The sequence below is a fragment of the Centroberyx affinis genome, unplaced genomic scaffold (assembly GCF_046629955.1).
Source record: "Centroberyx affinis isolate AG114_WGS23_722 - 3 ecotype Tasmania unplaced genomic scaffold, CSIRO-AGI_Caff_v1 ptg002311l_1, whole genome shotgun sequence".
NCBI lineage: Eukaryota > Metazoa > Chordata > Actinopteri > Beryciformes > Berycidae > Centroberyx > Centroberyx affinis.
In genome coordinates this window covers 56,721-78,765 of record NW_027280583.1, presented here as the reverse complement: position 1 = coordinate 78,765, position 22,045 = coordinate 56,721, and the positions used below count along the sequence as shown (strand labels likewise).

Sequence of the window (22,045 nt, the reverse complement as noted above, 5' to 3'; positions counted from 1 at the left end):
CCTAAACATCCGAAACAGTCTTATACCACCATCATCATCATCATCATCACCACCAGCTCGCGATTGATTTTAAAATCCTTTCTTTTTTTAATCTCGGTGTCGGTGTCGAGGATGGCCGAGAGCGAGGCAGACACGCCGAGCACGCCGATCGAGTTTGAGAGCAAATACTTCGAGTTTGATGGAGTGCGGCTCCCGCCCTTCTGCAGAGGGAAGATGGAGGAGATTGCCAACTTCTCCCTCAGAAGTAGTGACATATGGATCGTCACCTATCCCAAGTCAGGTAGATCCCCCTCTGTTCTGTCTGGTTCCCTGTCGGTGTTTTCCTGCTCTCCGCTGCATTTACCCACCGCCGATCATTAAAGTTTCATCTGATCCAATGGCACCAATACGCACTGCATTCGTCTGATGGTAGCAGAGATGTATGCAGAGCAACAAAACTGAATAGAACAGAACAAAATAGAACAGAACAGAATAAAGCGACCAGGCTAGGCCATAATTTATCGCCTACCTCTCATTCTACAGTTAATATTGCATCGCTTATAGGTCATACTGATTATAATTGGTGTTTAAAGTCACGAATCAGGTCATCCTTCATATTAAAACTCCCAGGCTTATCTAATATGTGTGTTTTCATTGCGCTTGTGCAGCATTACTAGACTACATTTTATAGGCCTCCACCTTTTGCAAGAAGTAGCTTAGCCTATTTCATCGACAGACACTAATCAGATGTCAACAAACAGAGGCTGATAAGTAAATCGATAATGCCGCTAGTGCATTAATTAGCCCGCATCACGCCTGCATGGCCTCATTCATTATATTGCTCAACGCCATCAAGCCGCAATCAAACCGCCAGCAGCTTCATCTGCACTAAATAGCCGGAGATGCAAGTTAATGTTTACATTCAGACTGTCATTGCGCAGCGCTGCTGCATGCAGGCTGCATGACGTGCACGGTGCCCACTGTGTGCTGGGTGGGTCTGGTCACGTGACCGGTGGGCAGCTGAAGCACAGTACATACAAAAGGGAAAAGGGATTTTATTTTTATGGAAAATATCTTTTAGTTCCTGTGAGAGAAATGTCCATCGATGTTTTATTTTAGTTTCAGTCTGTAATTCCACATTCTGCACTCCTACATGTTATCTCTTCCATTCCTTTCTACTCCTTAGTGCTGCTGTGTAACTTTTTTTAATATATTTTACCAAGACTTTGTGCCTGGTCCTTATCCATTCAAAGACATGTGAATGGTCCAGAATGCCTTTTCATGTTTCCCGCTCCCTGTGTGTGTGTGGTTTTTAAAAAAAACAAAAACCCTAGATATTCTCATCTGACTTAGAGAACAAAAGAACTTGCCACCAGCTTGTGTCTTTTCTTCTCTCCGTGCATCTGTGCTCGTTTAACAAACCTTTCAGAAAGAAGACAGTCACACCTCTCCTTGAAATATTCAGTTTATACTAAATTCTTCAGCTGTTCCTAACTCAGAGATCCAGCAGCATTGCATGTTAGCAACATCTGCATCAGTGATGATAGTGGTAAATAAAAAGGTGACTATGACCTCCAGTTGGTAAATATCATAAGGCAAACAACCACATATATGAACTAAAATCAATTATACTTTCAGATGATCATTCCTTTATGCCATCTTCCCCTTAGGAGACCCTCTCATCATTTAACTTACTGCAGTTTGATACTTCTTACTATATCGTATCCTATGAATTTATGACCTAAAGTATGTATATCAGCCTGAAAATCATAGGTAAACTCTATCTTGCATATAAAAAGGTGGGTTCAGCCTCCATTACATGCCTGCATCTGCTTCCATTTTGATCAAAGAGCCAAAGCAGCAAAAGAATGAGAGAAGGCCACAGTCAGATAGCATGCAGGCTTGATTAGAACAATTAACAGCTATTCAACAGGATAAATACTTGAATATTTGCATAGGGTGTTATTAGTAGGTGAATCTCTCACTACGCCAGCTGCTCTGTCATATGACACTGTGAGAGAAAACTGTGGAGCCATGCAGCTTCTCCTGTGTGTAGTAGACCGTGAAACTTGCTGTTCAGATTTTGTCCTGTAAGCAGTAGTTCTGTGCTGGCAGCCTCCCATTTCACAGCAGCCAGAGGCCTTCAGCTCACCGGTCTCAGACAAGATTAAATTACACTCTGCTGGCATACTCTCCTTTCTCTCTGACTGAGGAGAGAAGACTGAGTATGAATATTATGAGATAAACTGGAGGGTAGATATAAAGGATTCATTTCCAAAACCTTACATCCATTTTGAAAACATGTAAACACTGATCCCTTGGGCCAATCAGTAACAAGATGTCTCTTCTCTCCAAGTTGTGTCAAAATCGGACCATAATTGCCTGAGATATTATGAAGCGAGATAGATCATGGTCTCTAGTACTAGAACATGCAAAATGTAAAAATGTGGAAAAAAAGGGCCATTCTCAAAAATAATACAGAGCCACACTTTTTTTGCAGTGAAAAATGTGTATAAAATATATTTTTCACTGCAACAAGTTTTATTTTCCCTGTTTTTTTGACACCAGCATTCATTTTTGTTTTTTTTTAACAATGCAGCGCTCTTTGTAACTTCTCTTCTGTCTGAGATATGATGTTTGAGTTTAAAATTTTGGCCTTTAATTATAGAGCCCTCATCAGGCCAATCACTGTAATTCTGTAAACAAACAAACAAACACAGTGCCAAAATGCATAATCCCACCAAGTTTCATCCAAATCAGACCAGCAGTATCTGAGAAATCACCTGAGATGTTGTGTTTGAAGGAGGGACAGATGCAGATTTCATTTCATTTCATTGTGTGGGGAAAATTAATCATTATCATCATTTTATATAAATAGTTAAGTGTATAAATACAGAGGTTCCAGCCTGTAAAAGTGTTATTTTGTCAACCCTAGACTCAAGTTACCCACTGTCTGTTAAAAAGTACTATAATTTATTGTAATATTTGTGCTATCAATCAATTTTGTAGGTGGGTAGATTAGATTTAAATGAGATTAAATTAGATTATCTCAGTTTATCTTTGTGTATTGCTGGTTATGGAAGCATTACTTTAAAGCCATTGTGACATTATTACAAGACTTTCTGATGCCAGTTACATTTCCTATTATGATTTTATGATAACAAATCATGCAACATTTTGTAAAAAGTGATGGCTCTGAACTTAAAATTCAGACATCTCTTACTTAGTTAAAGGGAAGCGCCTGAGTCAACCAACATCATGAACAGTTTCATGGCCAGTTTGTGAAATGGCTCACAGCGAACACAGACAAACCCACATATCAGCTTCTAAATAAAAGATAGAGTCTGTCTGCAGGAGCCAGACGTGCAAGGGGATGCTGGTCTCTTATCAAGAGTGTTTTTGTCAGGCTGACATCATGAATCCATGACATTCTGAATTGCCAGAACTGGAAGTACCCAGTAAAACCGTCTTGGCAGGCCGACCCAAGGCGGTTGCACAGTGGAAGATGCCAAGAATGCACGCTTTCATAGAAGAACAATAGTTTTCCCTGCAGGATTTGGAGTGTTTCGGCTTGTTTATATAAAAAACCATGAATGCCCGATCTGAACATGATGTACTTTCTCACTTCCCATCCATCACACAGCTTTCATTGTTTTTCATGATCACACATGAGTGTACAACTCGTTGTCAGATGAAAACTTTGTTTCTCCAGTTTTGATAGTTTCAACTTCAAGTGAAGGATTACATTCTCCTCTATGGGGTTGAGAAAGTTCTACCAGCCCCAGGCTGATGAACACCTTTCAAAACCTATAAAATAAACTGAAAAATGCATGGAGGTCCAGCTAAAAACAAGGCTGTTTTTCTTTGTTTCTGACAAGTTGACATTTTGGAGATGCAGGGAGGTTTCCAGCTGACAGCAGCTGCATGTGCTCAGGAGAGAAAACCTCCAAGGTAAAAAGGCAGTTTAAAAAGCGACTCCCTCTCTCTTATCTCCTTCCTTCTGCTCGGCGTTGGCGTGTCTGTTGCCAACTGATGCAGAGGCAAAGGAAGCACATGGCAGGCCACATGGTCGGGCTTTGGTACAGCCGCGATGCCATTGGCTCACACATGCCAACCTTGGCCAATGGGATTAGCGCTATTCTGTAATCCAAGAAGGATGAGAAATGGTGTTTTTTTCCTCAAAAATACAAATTAGTAATGATTCAGAGCACTGAATGGATTTGCCTCCTCATAAGAGAGCAGATACCTTTGAAATGAGAGAGAGAGGAGGGAGAGAGAGATAGAGGGAATGGGGATTGTCCTGTAGTCTGTGATGACTGTGCGTTTACAACTGAATCTGTAAGTGTTTCTCTCTACAGGCAGTACATCTACACACACACACACACACACACACACACACACACACACACTGGCCCGGAGCCACTGTGTCCATCACTGACCGACAGCAGTTTAATCAGAAGCTCAGAGGTGAGAACATCTTCCTCTCTGGATGCAGGCTGTGCACTTTCTTTGACAGAATTGATAAATGGGATTCTTGTCAAATGAAAATTAAGTGCATTTAAACACCCTGAACACCCTGTTGAACCAAAATGGCGTCCCCATGTAACACATTATGCAGTACACATTATGCATGTGTACTGTAGCCTCCCAGTGACAGTTCAGTTCAGTGAAAGGGAAATTTAGTGTTCATGGTTCATGTTTTTTTTTGAGTGAAAACAATAGCAGAGCACAAATTGCAACTGTAAAATAAAGATCTGCTCTTCACCGGGGTGAGAAAGTAGAATATCCATTTTGGGCAAATTCTACTCATTTAAATTCATCAGTCAGTATTTAAAAAATGCAGATTATTGTATCTTAAAAATGCAACTATTTTGCCAGCAAAGTATAATAATGTTTTACTTTCATGCCTGCAGTAATTTTGTAAGATTAAGAAGATGAATTAAACTCCTCAAGGGCTGATTGACTGATAGAGTCAAATCCTTTTACCTCCAACTTCATATTTCAGAGTCTGAGTCAGAGTCTATTTGAGAGTCTGATGTTGTCTTTCACGTGTAAAACACTTTGTAACTGGAACAAATCATAAACCCTTTCAGAATGCAAAATGCACGATATAGCATATAAGTGATACTAATGAGTTTCTTTTTGATTCGTGAAATTGGACTTTTTGCAGCTATAAGATTTTCTCAGGAAACTGGCAATAGTTTGAATCATTTGGATTCACTGCCAGCATGTGTCCAGCCTGAGGGCCAGACACAGACTGTACTCTATAGCTTTGCTGGCATCTTCTTCGTTCACTGAGCCATCAGTCTTCCTCCAACACATTGTTCTCTGCAGGAGTGCATGGGCATGCTCCTGGTGCGGATATTGATCAGAGTCACTGATACGACACTCAGCTTTTACCGTTCCCTCTGCTCAGTGATAGAATCCAACTGATGTTCAAGTTTAGTCTGACATTGTGGGTTAATGATTGTATCTGATATCAGCCTCCAGGCTTCATTTTCTTGTGATATTGGTCTCCTGTTTGTCCAAGAGAAGTGTGTTAGATTGGATAGGCAGATTCAAGGCACATCTGCAAACCAAAATGAGTCACAGGGCCACCGCTGAGAACATTGGCATGACAACGAAAGACAAACAAGAAACTAAAGGAGTGGTTGACATGACATGAACATCAGCAAGACCACAGAAACTGTATTACTTACATGTTGTCATATTTTTTTGTCACCACTGGTCCAATTTTGATTAATCTTGGAGGGATGATGCATTTTGGCACTGTGTTCTTAGACTGATTGGCCTGCTTGAGGCGCTATAATTAATGGGCAAAATTTCAATGTTAGAAAGGCCACAACTGCTACACCATCGGTTTGATTTTAATGAAACTTGGAGAGATGATGCATGATGTTACTGTTCGGCCTAAGGGGGCGCCTACTGCCTACATCGTTTGTCGGGGATGACATGTTTACTCGTTATTCATTGCTTTCCTTATACTTGCAACTCTCACTCTCTCCTCCCCCTTCCCAATGGCTAGAGAAGCAGGCTTGGGACTGGAAGGTGGCCAGTTTGAATCCCCAGACTGCCTGGGAAGAGCTAGGAGGGGAAAATAAATGAGTAACCCTTCTCTCTTCCTTCAACAAATACAGCTGAGTTGCCCTTGAGCAAGGCACTTAAACCTGAGCTGCTTGGTGGCCAAAAGTGGAAGACTGTAGTTGTACGTGGAAGCTCCCAGATGTAATTTAACACAAGAAAAATAAAACCTTTTAATATCCAGAGAAGGGTTTTGCTGACCACAGGTGCTCTCTTATACTTGCACCAACTCTTTCCTTTTCAAAACAGTACAACAATGGAATAGATACTGCTTATATATCACTTGAATGCTGTTATAGTGCTTCTCCTGCACATACAGCTATACCACTTTCTCTGTCCCATTTTCCTTCTTGTCCTCTGCCTGCTCTGGTTTGTCATCGTCCCTTGTCTCTCCTTGTCTCTCCTTGTCTCTCCTCGTAGGTACCAGTCTACTCCAGGAGGTAGTGTATCTAGTGAGCCAGGGAGCAGACCCAGACGAGATCGGCCTTATGAACATCGATGAGCAGCTGCCTGTCTTGGAGTATCCCCAACCTGGCCTAGACATCATACAGGTATTGTAACTGATTCCGGGTTACGATTAGGCTACAATGCTCATTCATTGATTTATTCATTTCCTCTTCCTACATAATAACTTTCAGGATACATTTGGCAGAAGGCAGGGAGACACTCTGGACAGGTCCGTTGCTGGGCTTTGACTATAATATTTTGAACAACTAATGAAAAGGTATTAGTGGAAATTAAATTAAATATAGTGTTTTGAAGGGACCACAGGCTGTAAACTCAAACTCAAACTACAACAAAAACAAAACATATTCCTCCTTGGCGGAGGTAATATTGTAAAAACACCAGAGAAGAAGTACATCAAAAACGGAGCCAGAGATTGGACAGTCTGCATGAGTAGTAAGTGAATGACTGTAGTTTAGTGATTGACTGATGATTATATTGATGACTCCACTGTGTTTCCCCAGGAGCTGACGTCCCCTCGTCTGATCAAAAGCCATCTGCCCTACCGCTTCCTCCCCACAGCCATGCACAACGGAGAGGCCAAGGTCAGCACACACAGACGGGACAGTGCAGAGTAGCTTTGTCAGCCGTGGCTTTTCACTGCTTAAATCAGCTGAGTTTCAACCACAGATGTAGAATGGATTCTCTCTGCAAGAATTTAGATAAAGAGCCTTATTTTCAGATTGATGACCGTGAATTTTTGAAAATTTTGCATGGTTTTTGAATCTCATTAAAGTCTCATAAAACTGGCCCAACCTTTAAGCAGTGGAGTTTTAGTTAGTTAACATTTCTCAGAGGCAGAGCTGCTCTGGAGGCAGAAATAATCTCATTGGTTGGAGTTAAACCTCAGTGGGCGGAGCCAAAGAAACACAGAAAGGCTAAGTAACCTAAACCTGAAGAGGTAAGAGAGGTGCTCTGCTGCCAACTGAAAAAATGCAGTGTAGCCACACTAGTGTTAGTATTCTATGTTAGCTAGTTAGCCTAGCTGAGCTTCCAAGTTAAGTCAGCAATACTAGCCTGTAGCTATCTAGGTAAGCCAATTACCTAGCCTGATGACCTTCCAATGGTCATGAATAAATGAAACAAAAGAAGTCATTTGTTATTTATATTTTGACCAGAGTTCCTTCTTTACCACTGTGATAAACTGTGGTTCTTTAGCTCCGCCCACTGAGGTTTAACTCGACCAGTAAAATTATTTCTGCCTCCAGTGAGAAATGTTTGTATAACTAAAACTCTAATCTGCAGCCTATAAAGGACATAAACCATCAGTTCTAATAAAAAGACAAAACCAACCGAAATTGACAACGTTGTACTACAGCAGCAGCATCATTATGTATCTAACCACACTGGGTGGCGTGGCTGTGGTTCCCCTGTAGGTGATCTACATGGCGCGTAACCCTAAGGACCTGGTGGTGTCGTACTACCAGTTCCACCGCTCTCTCAGGACCATGAGCTACCGGGGAACCTTCCAGGAGTTCTGCCGGCGCTTCATGAACGACAAGCGTAAGTACCGGGACACAGCGACCTTTCGTCTGGTGCAGTTCACCGAGCTCATGCACTGTTTTGTCTACTGTAAGTTTCCTAACTCTGTTTCCGTATCTCTCTTTCTGTTTCCCTCTTCTAGTGGGATATGGCTCCTGGTTTGAACATGTTCAGGAATTCTGGGAACATCGTATGGACTCTAATGTCCTCTTTTTGAAATATGAGGACATGTACAAGGTAACACTGGCATTAATACTGTCTCTTATACTCTGTTTCTCTCTCTAGCCTTTATCTAAACATTATACAATCCCAACTCCTAACCAGAGGTGGTGGAAGTACACAAATTTCCGACTCAAGTAAAAGTGCAAATACTCATTTAAAAATATACTCTGGTAGAAGTTGAATTACCACTTCAACTCCTTTACTCAAGTCAAAGTATAAAAGTATGTGGACCACAATTTACTTAAAGTATAAAAGTAAAAGTCATTCTCTAAAAAAGTCATTTCTAATGTTCTAAATTGGTTTTCTGTTGAGCGTTCCTCTGAATCGCAGATGAGAAAGAGTCTGCAGCTCAAATCACGAACCCTAGCACAAACCCCTCTCCCTTACCGTAATGTTTGGTGTCGCTTTGCTGAACAAGCAGCCAGTCACATCTGGCTCTTGATCAGCTGCTTCCGGGATGGAAGCCGTCTGATGCTGAAAATATTTTTTTTTTTAGAAAATCAGTTGATGATTTCCTGAGAGTAACTAGTCTCTTTTGAAAATGTAGTGAGTAGAAAGTACAGATTTTTCTTTTAAAATGTACTGAGTAAAAGTAAAAAGTCTTCAGTGAAAGAAAAACTTGAGTAAAGTACAGATACTTAAAAATCTTACTTAAGTACAGTAATGAAGTATTTTTTACTTTGTTACATCCCACCTCTGCTCCTAACCCTGTCAATGGTGGCGGCCTCAAGCCCTCAGAGAAACATTGTAACACATTGTAACCTGAAGGTTGCCGGTTTGACTCCCCAGACTGTTTGGGATCATTTAGATGGGGAAAGTGCTTGAGTAACCTTCTCTAGTGAAGCTGCTCTATGCCCAAAAAGTAGAAGACTATATATTTTTTTTTAATTTATTTGTCCACTGAAGGGACAAATAAATCAACACCACCCTGCTTCACACTCAAACAGTTCATTATATTGCACATTCATTGACACATTATTTTTTATTTGCAAACAAATACATACATTTTACAGACTCAATATTATTTACAACTGTGTATTTATGGATCATAATACACACAGAAATTAGAAATGTGTTTTACTACCCACATACAAATATCTCTCAACTCTCAACTATCTCTCAACATTTAAATGAGTGTGCAATGATTTGTACAAATGGATACATATTTGTGAGTACATGTTTTCGCTTTTGCACAAATATCTCATACTTTGTATAGGAAAAACATTTCACATTTGTCAATAATACTGGAGGAGTCCAATCTCGCGAGAAACAAGAAATCCTTAAAGGGCTGATGCAAAGACAATGAAATAATACAGTAGCCTAGGTCAGATAGACAAAGTTTGACAGATAAATTCACATCCAGAAGCTGCCCAGTCCAGCTCCACCGGGACAGTTTGGCTGCAAGTGCCTTGCTCAATGGCAACTCCACAGTAGTAGGAGGGAAGAGTATTTCTCATTCAGTTTCTCTGCCCCAGATTTTCCCAGAATGTGTGTAACTGTAGCAGGGCCTTGCTGTAGAAGAGCGTGCCCAGTAATCATTCCCTGGATTGATAAAGCATTAACAAAAACCCTAATCTGTATTCTTGCCCCTACTTGTACTAGTTATCTAATCCATACTACAACAAACAAACTCACCCCCCCAAAAGCCACCCTCCTCCCCATCCTTTTCCTATGGCCATAACCGAGCGTAACCGTATGTCTTCTGCCCCCTACTCCTTTTCTGAGTAACGTGGCATCCAGAACAATCTGTACTTTCTATAAAACACTCCTGTGGAAAACCCTCAAGTCACAGAAACAGAGCAAAACAGGGTAGAAATCAATATTCGCTGTTTGCTTTACCAAAGGTCCCTTTACATTATCTGGTCTTATCACTTTTATGAGGCACAGACACACACACACACACACACACACACGTACACCCTCCCTTCCATAGATAGGCTTTTCTTAGAAATGAAGAAGAACATGAGAAGACAAGACCCGGTCAAACAAAGCCAGTCACTGTGAATCAATCAAGACTGTGTTCAAATCAAGTCGTTTTAAAGATTATGAGTGTGTGAATGAAACATCTTGGAAGACAAATAAAGAGAATAAGGGCGTCAAAGTGTTCATGCTGAATCAGCCTGTTACATGTTGTTTGCGTGTGCGGAATTAATAGAGGAACAACGGTCAAAGTCAAAGTCACATGCATACGCACACACACACACACACACACACACACACACACACACACACACACACACACACACAGACAGACACAGATATATAACCCGTGTTTAGCCTGTTGTTAGGTGACGTATTCTGCATACACTGCAAAAAATGACAAGTGATTTTATCTTGTTTCCAGACTCTATCAAGCTGATTTCATGATATTTTTTGTCAAATTATCTCACTAAACTGGCAGATAATCTCACAGTTTCACTTGATACATGCCAATATGACTTCTATCATGAAATCATCAGAAAACAGTGAGGGAAATCTTGAAACGAGAAACTTAAAAGGGAATGTAAATGTCACATTATCCTGAGAAAATACATAAATCCTAAAATAAGCTTGATAAGTCTGGATGCAAAATAAAGTAACTTAACAAGTCTGTCAGTTTTTGCAGTCTACAGACTTGTTCATTTGTCCGTGCTGCTGAGTCTGAAGTGTTTCTCAGCCTCATGCCACATGGATGATGTAAGCACAGTGAACTGACTGTCCTCTGCCTCTGTGGGCGGATGGTATTTGTGGAAACAGAATCAGTTTCCTTAGGAGCATTTAAGAATGCAGGAGGGATGCGATTAACTCACTATGTCTCTGTGTCACTGTGAATGCCACGATTTACTCTTCTCTTCTCTTCTCTTCTCTTCTCTTCTCTTCTCTTCTCTTCTCTTCTCTTCTCTTCTCTTCTGTCCGATCTGCTGTCTTCTTTTCTCTTTTGCTCTTTTTTCCTTTCCTCTCATCTTGTTTCCTCTAATCGCATTGCCTTTCCTTTCCTCTTTCCTCCTTTCCTTCCCTTCTCTTTCCTTTCCTTTTCCTTTCCTTTCCTTTCCTTTCCTTTCCTTTCCTCTCCTCTCCTTTCCTCCTCTGCACTCCTTTCATTCCTTTCCTTTCTTTTCCCTTCCTTTCCTTTCCTTTCCTCTCTCCTCTCCTCCTTTCCTTTTTGTTCCTCTCCTCTCCTCCTTTCCTTTCCTTTCTGTTCCTCTCCTATCCTCTCCTCCTTTCCTTTCCTTTCCTTTCTGTTCCTCTCCTCTCCTCTCCTCCACTCCTCCTCTCCTCTCCTCTCCACTCCTCCTCTCCTCTCCTCTCCTCTCCTCTCCTCTCCTCTCCTCTCCTCCCCTCTCCTCCTCTCCTCTCCTCCCCTCTCCTCCTCCTCTCCTCTCCTCCCCTCCCCTCTCCTCCTCCTCTCCTCCTTTCTGTTCCTCCCCTCCCCTCCCCTCCTCCTCTCCTCTCCTCTGCAGGATCTTGGGACGTTGGTGGAGCAGTTAGCGAGGTTCCTGGGTGTTTCGTGTGATAAGTCTCAGTTGGAGAGCATGGTGGAGAGCTGCAACCAGCTCATCGAGCAGTGCTGCAACTCCGAGGCGCTCTCCATCTGCAGGGGTGAGTGGTACAGAGGAAACAGAATAGAATACAATAGAATTGGCGCTCCCGAGGTCCCAGTTAAGACTTATGGATGATAGGGCTTCTGCTGTGGCAGCGCTGAGACTAAAGCCTTCCCTGAAGCATCATACCAGCCAAATCTGACTTAAAACCTGTTTATTTATTAGCCTTTCACTGTGTCTGACATGTTCTTTTATGCTCTATTGCTTTTTTTATTTATTTATTTTTTGCTTATTTCGTGTTTTGTAACCTCGCTGTTTTGTAAATCACTTTGGTACAAAATGAGTGTGTGTTGACTTGTCTAGAATAGAATAGAAACGAATAGAATAGAATAGAACAGAATAGACTCAACTTGACTCAAATCGAATCGACCTGTCTCGACTCGACTCCACTCCACTCCACTCGACCCGACTAGACTAGACTAGAAAAGATTCTGTTCTATAGATTTAGAATAGAATAGAATAGACTCAGCTCGACTTGACTCGAATCCACTCGACTCGACCCGACCAGACTAGAGTAGAATCGATTCTGTTCTATAGATTTAGAATAGAATAGAATAGAATAGAATAGACTTCAATTTGACTTATAGAATACAATCACCTTGACTTGACTAGATTAGAATAGACTTGGCTAGACTAGACTTGACTCAATACAAACAGACAAGACACAATAAATCCACAATCAACATCCCACTAGACACACAGACAACATGAAAGCCCAGCCCAGATTCCAGTTCATATTTACAAAAAAACAAAAGGGTTTGTGGATAGAGAGTTAACATAGGGCATTGACCTGTAGTGTCTACTGTGAGCGCGGGCTTTAAAGAGGACAGTCCACTGTGTGGCAACTCTGCCTTTTACACACAGTGAGCAGGCATGTCTGTCTGGTAAGATGATATGGGGCAAATGCAGAGGTCCCATTCATGCCTCAACTGCTCCAGCATATACTATAGAGAGAGAGGGAGAGAGAGAGAAAGAGAGAGAGAGAGAGAGAGAGAGAGAGAGAGAAAATAGTCTTTCCACCAGTTTCAAAAGAAGTTTGTTCCTTTCACCTAATCTGAAACATGAAGGTGGAATGGTTTGCCTTTACAGCACACACACACACACACACACACACACCATAAACTGAAAACATGTCAGACGCCTTTTATAATGTCACAGTCACTTTAACCCCCTGGGGCCCCCTGAGCGTCAGAAGTAGGACGGTTATATAAGAGACACTGTTTGCTCTCTCCATCCACACATAAATGATTTCTTACTTGTGTGCGGTAAACCTTCATATAAATAAATCATAAACATCATTTACAAAAACAGACGCATATTTGTGAAAAAAGTTTTGTGTTTATAAAAGAAGTTAAAGAGGTTTTCACAAACGGTACGACACTTACAAACATAATATACTGTATGTTCAGAGCAGACATTTAAATTGTTGAATTAGTGAATTGAACTACGCGTGTGGATCAGCTGGCATTTATATTCATCTCTTTTGACACACATATGAGCCGTTTACTGTAACACAGTGACCCTGGACCCATAGTTACAGTGTGGAAGGAAACATTTAGATAAATCTGATTCGGGAGCAGTTGTAAGAGGGGAAAGCTGGATATTAACATGTGGGAGTTTGGCTTGTGTGGCAGATTTATGAATATATTAACCAACAGAGAAAAAAGGAAAGGTGAAAGATGCTGGTTGAGCTGCAGATGAAGGTCAGCTGTGATGACGCAGGTGCCAGAATCCAATTATTATAAACTAGAAAAATAGGAAAATAATTCTGCACACTGCAAATAAAAGGCTATAGCACAAAAAAGGCTAGTGTAAAATGAAAAAGTGAAAAAAGAAATATATGTACAAAGGAACTAGGGAGCAAACACCTTTCCTCTTTTCTCTGTTTACCAATTTTTTGATGCTTGCTGCTCCACCTGTTTTTAAGGTGAAGATGACTGTCTTTGCATGAGTATATTGACCTAAATAATTGATCAGATCTGGACGTTCTGTACCTTAATACTTGAATGGTGAACTCCCCCCTCAGTATGAAATGATTATAGCGCTACTGTGTGGCGGAAAGGTGTAACTACACCACAGATGTTACCTTACAACCTGGAGGCCCAGTCTCTCTTGTTTTATCATCCCATTTCAAACTTTTTTTTATTTTTTTATTTCATGCTTAACGAGTTATAAGTTCTGAGTTTATTTAATTTTACCATCCCTGTTTTGATTTTGTAATGTGTGTCTCTGGTTTCTGTTGTCAGTTTTTCTTCTGTTTCCCCGTCTGATTTTTCTCTTAGTGCATGGAAGCCTTGTGTCTGGCCTGGTTTAGGGTTAACACACAGCTGACAGTCAGTATGATCTGTCTCTCACACGCCGCCACAGGTGAGTCACGGCTGCATTAGGCCGCGTTCACACTGCAGCTGAAACTGCCCTAATTCTGTTGTTTTTTTCCCCCTCATATACAGATACAGATCTGATGTTATTTTGTGCAGTTTGAACAGAAAAAAACACCTGGGATCTGATCTTTCCATTTCTGATCAGGACCACATTCATATATTTTCCGAACTTTGACCCATACCTGATCTGTGGCCATGAGACCGACTGCAGCCAGAACTGTGATATTGGAATTCATGTGTTTGTTTTTTTATGTCACTATCGTTACAACTCTGCATCCATTTGACCAGAGAGAATGTATATTATGGCATGGAAAATTAGTGAAATAGTCATTTTTCATTTTGTAGTGATGTTAAAGAAGTTAAAGAAGTTAATTTCAGTGGCTTCCATGACAGACTGTCCAGACGTTTTTGATTCATTTTGTGTCATTTCAGGATTGAGGTCCTTTCAAATTGATATCTGATATGGGTCACACACACAAACAAACATGAACAATCAGACCAAAAAAAAAAATGGATCCGAGCAAAATATCAGAATTGAGCAGTAGGCCTGCAGTGTGAACGTAGTGTGTCAGTCTACATTTTACATTTCTGGTACATAACTCTTATCCACAGTGACCTACAATGAGTCAGCAGGTCTTGGCAGGTCAAATGATGTGTTTGGGGGATCGTACCTGTGACCTTTCAGCTACGGGACGCTTTATAAGACGCTCATAGAACGCTTCTCACTGTTAGCCCTCCCTGCTGCCCTGTGAGAGGAATATCAGTAGCAGGGGAACACATTGAATAAAGGCTTTCTTAAATATTCTAATAGCTGAAAATGTAGACGTCCAGGTTGTGTGAAGGTAAATTTGAAATCCTAACTCAGTTTCACTTGTGTGTGTGTGTGTGTGTGTGTGTGTGTGTATGTGTGTGTGTGTGTGTGTGTGCGTGTGTGTGTGTGTGTGTCGTCCCGGCAGGTCGCGTGGGTCTGTGGAAGGACATCTTCACAGTGTCTATGAACGACAAGTTTGACGCAGTGTACAGACAGAAGATGGGCAAGTCCGACCTGACCTTTGACTTCGGCCTGTGAGGAGCGGCTGCCCCCCCCCCCACCACACACACACACATACACACACACACACACACTGACCAACTCCAACACAGTCGACAACAACCGCACACCTCCTGCCAAAAAAACCCACCAACACTCTCCTTTGTCTCCATTCAGTCAGTCAATGAATCGATGAATCAATCAGTCCGAAGATTAATTGTACATGAGGCATTAGATTTCCCCCAGTTACAATCTCTCTCTTTGCTGATCAAGTCAACAACACACCCTTTATGGATTGATCAATACGAATCGAGATTTATTATTCGTTTATTGAAATTTCTCAATCGATAGTCAAACCAAACCTCCCTCAACCCCCCTACCTCCTCAGTATGTACCCACCGCTGCGTATGTATGTATGTAAATATTGAGTAGGGTTCGACCGATATGGGTTTTTGAAGGCCGATAACGATATTTTTTAGACTGAAGCAGAAGCCGATGTTTTGTGCCGATGTTCACGCTCTTTAAATTCGACTATTTTCAAGCCAAAAACATTACAAAGATTCAGTGTTTTCCCCCCTAAAGCCTCTGAAACAGCATTTAGACCATCATGGGGCAGTAAAACTCTCCACTGAAACCCAGACTGATGAAATTATTTTAGCAGCTTTTTAAGGCAGGCATCTATTCAATGGTAGGAGAAACTCTTGGGTAGATCCCTGCCTTTAAATAGGAATGTATCTACAAAATCATTATTGAACAACCAATGAAACAATAAAGAAATTTCGCAGGTTTTACAGACTGTTTTTCTGCATTTTTATGAACCGACACCATATCTGATAAGTAATAAAAAGTCAATATCGGCCCAATATATCGGCAAACCGACATATCGGTCTAACCCTGGTACTGAGTGCTTTAGCAATTCCTTAATGCAGCAGCCAGGTAAATGCATGGAAGGTGACTGTGTGGCGAGGCCAAACTGTACAGAACAAGCTGCTTGTCACGCCTAATTCAACACAGCAGTAAGACACCGACTTGTTAACTTATTTTATCTTGTATGCAGACTTATCAAACTTATTTTAGGATCGTCTTAGTGAAATCGTACAGAAGCCGAGAACGGCTTAAATGCCGTTATCTCGAGATCACAAGTTAATTATTTCGTTATCTCGAGATAACAAAGCTCGTTTTCTCGAGATAACGGGTTCATTTATCTCGTTATCTCGAGAAAACAAAAGGCAGATTTCTCGAGATAACGAAATAACGAAATAATTTATCACGAGAAAAGGACTTTTGTTTTCTCGAGATCACGGGATAATTATGGAGAACTCGAAAATGAGTGTCTGGTTTGTTTGATCACACCTGATTTCAGCCTTCAGGATCACTGTCATGACTGTCAGGGAGGATTCATAACTGAACAGGAACCTAAGTCAAGGCATAAATGTGTAGTTTTGTTTGCTGCAGTTACGATTTTCAGCTTAAATCAGTTGCTACAGTTGTCAAGACGCCATCTCTGCATGCTGGCATGGCACTCCTGATCTCTGATAAACATTATAAGTAATAAGAGGAAACGACAAAGCTTGTTTTCTCGAGATCACAAGATAATTAACTCGTGATCTCGAGATAACGGCATTAAAAAAAATAATTGCAAGCACGGCCGTTCTCGGCTTCCGTAAAATCGTCTCACTGCACTGGCAGATCATTTTAGCAGTTTCAACAAATTTGACTTTTTTTTTCAGGAGAATGTAACTTTTTTCAGGACATTTACTTGTCCTAGAGAAAGTTTCTTGTTTCAAGATTTTCTTCATTGTTTTATGATGACTTCTTGAAACAAATCATGTTAGCATTTATCAAGTGAAATTTATTGAAAACAAGCAAAATTATCTGCCAGTGCAGTGAGATAATTTGACCAAAAACATCACAAAATAAGCTTGACAGGTCTGGAAACAAGATAAAATCACTCGACGACTCGTCATTTTTTGCAGTGTCGTCCGCAGCTGGGAAAGTGTTGTGTTGGATGATTGTTTGAGCTCATCGTTTTTTTTTTGCTCAAAAAGTTTTGTTAAGATGCTGCGGGATTTTCAGCCGGCGTCACCATCATCATCGATTGTCATTAGACATTTGTGTACAAGCTTTATGTGTGTGTGTGTGTGTGTGTGTGTGTGTGTGTGTGTGTGTGTGTGGGAGAGAGCTTATCATGTCATTGCTGAGCCATACCAACAGAGTAACACTACATCAGGGGTTCCCACACATCAAATTCAAGGATTTTTCAGTGGCTTTCAAGGACTTGTGTGGTGACATTTAAGGACTAAGGGGGGAAAGACATGACACTGGTAAAAATTAGACTTCACAAAAGCCTCATTTTTTTTATTCATGTCAACTCAAAAAACTCCTGGTATTATCATTCATTTTCAAACTGCTGCTACATCAGCACACATCTGCTGATGCAATAGGATGGAGAGAGCTGAGGCATACTGATGAATTTGGGTGCTATAGTTGAATTTTGTTAGATATCAAGTACTTTCAAGGCCCTTCAAAAAAGCCTTTATCTTATGGGACATTTAAAAACACTTAAAACAGTCCTGCTTTCTTCTCACTTTCAAGGCCTTATTTCCCTCAAACTCCCAAACTTTCAAGGCTTTTCCAGACTTTTTTTCCAGTGGGAACCCTGCCACACACTGCATTACCACTGTCATCTCTGGTGGTTGGTGTCGTTTCAGGTCAGTCTCTCTCTCTCTCTCTCTCTCTCTCTCTCTCTCCCGTCCCAGAAGAAGAAATGTCAGGTTTTGGGGGCTGCAGGAGAGGGGGGGGGGGGGGGGGGGGAGTCTCAAACTCCCTACCAGCATCATGTGTATTCTGCAACATCTACTGTATAGTGTCACGACATCAGAGGCAGGATCCGGACTCACGTTAGCAAAACCTCAAGCAGCAGCGCAGCACTTACAAAACCCCCCCAGTAGGCTTACAGAGAGAGGGTCGCATCTTCTCCCGCGTCACCCCGAACTCATTGTCCCTGCGCTTCATCCTCCTCCTTCATCCTCATCCTCCTCTTCCTCTTCCTCCTCCCTGTGCATTACCGGACACTTGTGAATGTCTTTATGGTGTGGATGTAAACAACAACCTCAGACAAACACGTCACACAAGGCTCTTAACCCTGCCACACACGTTTTACGACGGCTCATTCTCTCATTGTTCTCTCTCTCTCTCTCTCTCCCTCTCTCTCTCTCTCTCTCCCTCTCTCTCTCTCTCTCTCCCTCTCTTCTATCTGTGTCACTCTGTTTACAACCGTTGGCAAGGCTTCAACTGCCCATCTCTAACATCTGATTGTTTTACGGTTTGTGTGTGGTTTTTTTTTATACATGCCTGTTTCTTCTCTTTTTTTTTTTTTTTTTTTCTTGGGCGTCTTGCGATGTATTTTACATGCTTTGCTTGCTGGTTTATTAATAAAGTTGTGTCTTCAGGCAATGTGTGAGGAGTGTGTTGTCATCTTTGTTTTGATTCTCCAGTGTGCAAAGTGCTGTAAATCTTCTGTCTGCTGCAAAATCTCAAGTCAAAGTCGTATTATCAAATCTCAAGTAAAAGTCGTATTATCAACACATTTCTGTTGTTGCTGTATAGAAGTGGAGGCTGATGATATAAATTAAATTTTGACCTACAGTTTTGTAATGTAGGGTAAACACCTCCACAGTTTATAATAGAGTTTACCCAACTTTTCTTCATTTGCATAAGTCTTTAGGAGGTAAATTCATAGTATAGGCTTACATCATAGTAAGTACAGTAGTATCAAAATGTCAAAATTAAAGAATTGGGTATCTTTTTTTTAAAGAGAGTCTTGACACCAACACTGTAAAGAAAAAAACAAAAAAAATGTATAATGTACATTTTAACAAGGATATTTCCAAACACTTTTCTTTTCTCCAAAAATAATGGATTTACATTAAAATGTTGTTATTCTGTCCTGTCAAACAGATCATATAACAGATCATACAGACGTTCTCTGTTTTACAAAGGGACAATAGAACTAAGTAGAACTACAACCAACATTACAGCCCAGATATTTCCCTGTTATTTTGTTTATTATTAAAAAGTACAGTAACATGTTTTTTTTTTGTAAAGGTCATTCCACTGTAACAAAAAAAAAAGTGAAATATGAAATATGGTTATCACAAGAGGATTATGCCTTTCACCTGACTCTGAATGTTTTGAGTTTACACACACACACACACACACACACACACACACACACAGTTATACTTAAGTCCCTTTTGGGGTATTTACATAGACTTACATTAATTTCCTGGAGACTTACCATAACCATAACCATAACCACTACTTGCCTAAACCTAACCCTAACCCAAACCTTAACTACTGACCCAAAAATCAGCTTTTTACCAATTGGGGACATGGCTTTTGTCCCCAATTGCACAAGCCGTCCCCAATCAACTGGTCTTAAGTCTGGTGTTTGTCCCTGAAAGTGACTTAAGTCATACCACACACACACACACACACACACACACACACAACCCACCGGTCCTGCAGGGCATCATGGGACACAGGGTACTGGGCCACACTGGACAGTCCAGGCAAGCCGGAAGGTCTCCGTGTCCCGGGCCGTCTCGTCACAGCACTCCACGTTAAAGCTGGTGGTGAAACCGCTGGAGCCCCTGACTACAAACAGCAGGTCATCCACCAACTCCTCTGTGCCAAAGTTGCTGTGGGGGGTTGAACATGGCGGACACGGAGCGCCAGGTACTCGTAGTCGGGGGGTTGTAGGCCTCTGCACTGCGTAGGCAGCTGGTTCCATCACAGCCACCCACCTGGGAGAGGGAAGGTGAAGTTTAGGAGTACTGATTCACAGTCTGTATCTTATATGAGCAGAACCTGTGTTTTCTGTTTGCCTCACCGCATAGATTCGTTCTCTGTATGCAATAACACCAAGTCTGCTATGTCTGCTTCTCATGGGGAAAAAATCATATCAAAATCACAGCCTATTAGTCTTAGGGATGTAATACTTTGCAAGTATTACTAATGCAAGGATAGCAGATGTATGCAAATAGTGACTGAATGCTGAATGGTTGTATGCAGAGTGATATTTACAGTCTACTCTCTATTTGATGTCTTGCACTGTCCCCTTGCTCTGCACATGCAGTCCTGTTGAGCCTGTGTCATGTACTATCAAACTCGTTGCGATATGTCCTTGCACCGGTGTCAAAATGCTTTACATTTGTTAAAATAATTCTGATTGCTTCAGTGATTGGGTACTTATCCTTATTTCACTCAATAACATTGTAGGCATTAGTTGATGCTTTTACCCAGAGCAACCTAAAACAAGTAAACAGTGGTGTCTGACATATATTGTTTGAGTAAATGTTGGCCTGTAATTATAGCCCATTAGGAAAATCACTAATGTTTAATCTGAGATTCAGGAGAAAGTCACCTGTTTTATAGATGGACACAGCCTGATCCATAGTCCTCCGCCCCTGGTTTCATCGAGGAGGGAGCAGTGGTAGGGGATTTGGTTCTGCTCATGGTCTCTTTGACAGGAAACATGGCTTTGGGATATGAGCACGTCGGCTGTTGTGGGGGTCAAACTATGGGACAGTTTGTCTATCCACGAGGCCACCCTGTCACCCCCACAATGATGCTGGGACCTCATAGACAGGTGTCCATAAAGTACGAAACCCCCTACATGTAAACTGAACACCTCCTTGTGAATAGCTCCAAGGTTGCAAACAGCCACCAAAGCAAAGACTCACCTGAACAGGGACTTGAACCCTGGACCCTCAGATTAAAAGTCTGATGCTCTACCGACTGAGCTATCCAGGCTCTGCTAGATCTCTTGCTATGGAGCCTTGTGTCGCCGGCATCTGTCCTTTCCTCATGCATAAACACAATTAAAAGTATGCTGGTTGGTCTCAGGCTCATAACACTCAGCAGTGTTGAAGTCCCCCATGACTTACATACAGCCATTCAGCAGGTCAGCAGCGCTCTCCTCAGCCTGGGTCACACTAATGCAACAGTCAGCTCAGGTATCGCACGTCTCAATCCATCCTCCAAAAGGATATCAGAAGGACAGCTGAACCTTTAGGCCCAATTTGTAATAACAGAATGGCTCCATCTGTTCAAACACTGTTTCCCCCACATCTGGATTTGTTTACATAATGATTTATTGGATTGGAAGAAATTCGCCAAACATCAACCAATCCTATTTCTTTCTCTGCTTTTCTCACCATTGCTGTTTTTTCTGATTTGTGTTTCATCTTACTTACATTCATACATTCACATCATGTTAAGATCTCCACCCATTACCGTTATACCTTTTGCTTCTGTTACTAGCAAAAATAAATTCTTCTTCATAAAGTTTGAATCCTGCCCGGGTGGGTTATAGACATTCAGCAAAGTCATTTGTATGTTTTCTATCACTAAAACATATCTTCCTTCTTTATCGTTTATACATGTTTCAGTTTCAAATGATACATGCTTTCTCACCCCTCTTCTTGCTGTACTATGGGATGATGCGAACACTTGAGCTGATGTTACTTTCTCCAACTTGTCATGTTCTTCTCGTTTCTTGCAAGAATATAACATCACACTCCTTAAGTCTCTGAAGACTTTTCTTTCTTTTACTTGGATTATTAAGACCATTAGCATTCAATGAAACTATAGTAATTTCACCCATGTATTTCTTTCTTTCCGCCATTTCTGTCCTTTTTTCTTCTTCCTTCTGTTCTGCCTCTTCTTAGGCCAACACCTGACAGATTTCGTACCATTGTAATATTCCCTTGGTTTTTGTT

The 22,045-nt window shown here is 41.3% G+C and overlaps 1 protein-coding gene and 1 non-coding gene across 2 annotated transcripts; one reads left to right on the top strand and one right to left on the bottom strand.

Moving 5' to 3' along the window:
- Positions 1-111: 111 nt before the first annotated feature.
- sult4a1 (sulfotransferase family 4A, member 1) lies at positions 112-15,299 on the top strand. Its single transcript, XM_071533040.1, has 7 exons — positions 112-280; positions 6,481-6,611; positions 7,029-7,109; positions 7,941-8,067; positions 8,189-8,283; positions 11,709-11,847; positions 15,187-15,299. The coding sequence occupies exons 1-7, from the start codon at positions 112-114 to the stop codon at positions 15,297-15,299; spliced, it is 855 nt and encodes a 284-aa protein (XP_071389141.1).
- A 5,705-nt stretch (positions 15,300-21,004) lies between these two features.
- trnak-uuu (transfer RNA lysine (anticodon UUU)) lies at positions 21,005-21,077 on the bottom strand. Its single transcript has one exon. It is a non-coding gene; the product is annotated as a tRNA-Lys (tRNA).
- Between the last annotated feature and the right edge of the window lie 968 nt (positions 21,078-22,045).

Excerpts from the sequence above, each read along its gene's own strand:
- sult4a1 (XM_071533040.1), top strand. The coding sequence starts at position 112 with ATGGCCGAGAGCGAGGCAGACACGCCGAGCACGCCGATCGAGTTTGAG. Across the intron at positions 7,110-7,940 it reads TGCACAACGGAGAGGCCAAG|GTGATCTACATGGCGCGTAA; the intron begins GTCAGCACACAC and ends GTTCCCCTGTAG. Across the intron at positions 11,848-15,186 it reads GGCGCTCTCCATCTGCAGGG|GTCGCGTGGGTCTGTGGAAG; the intron begins GTGAGTGGTACA and ends TCGTCCCGGCAG.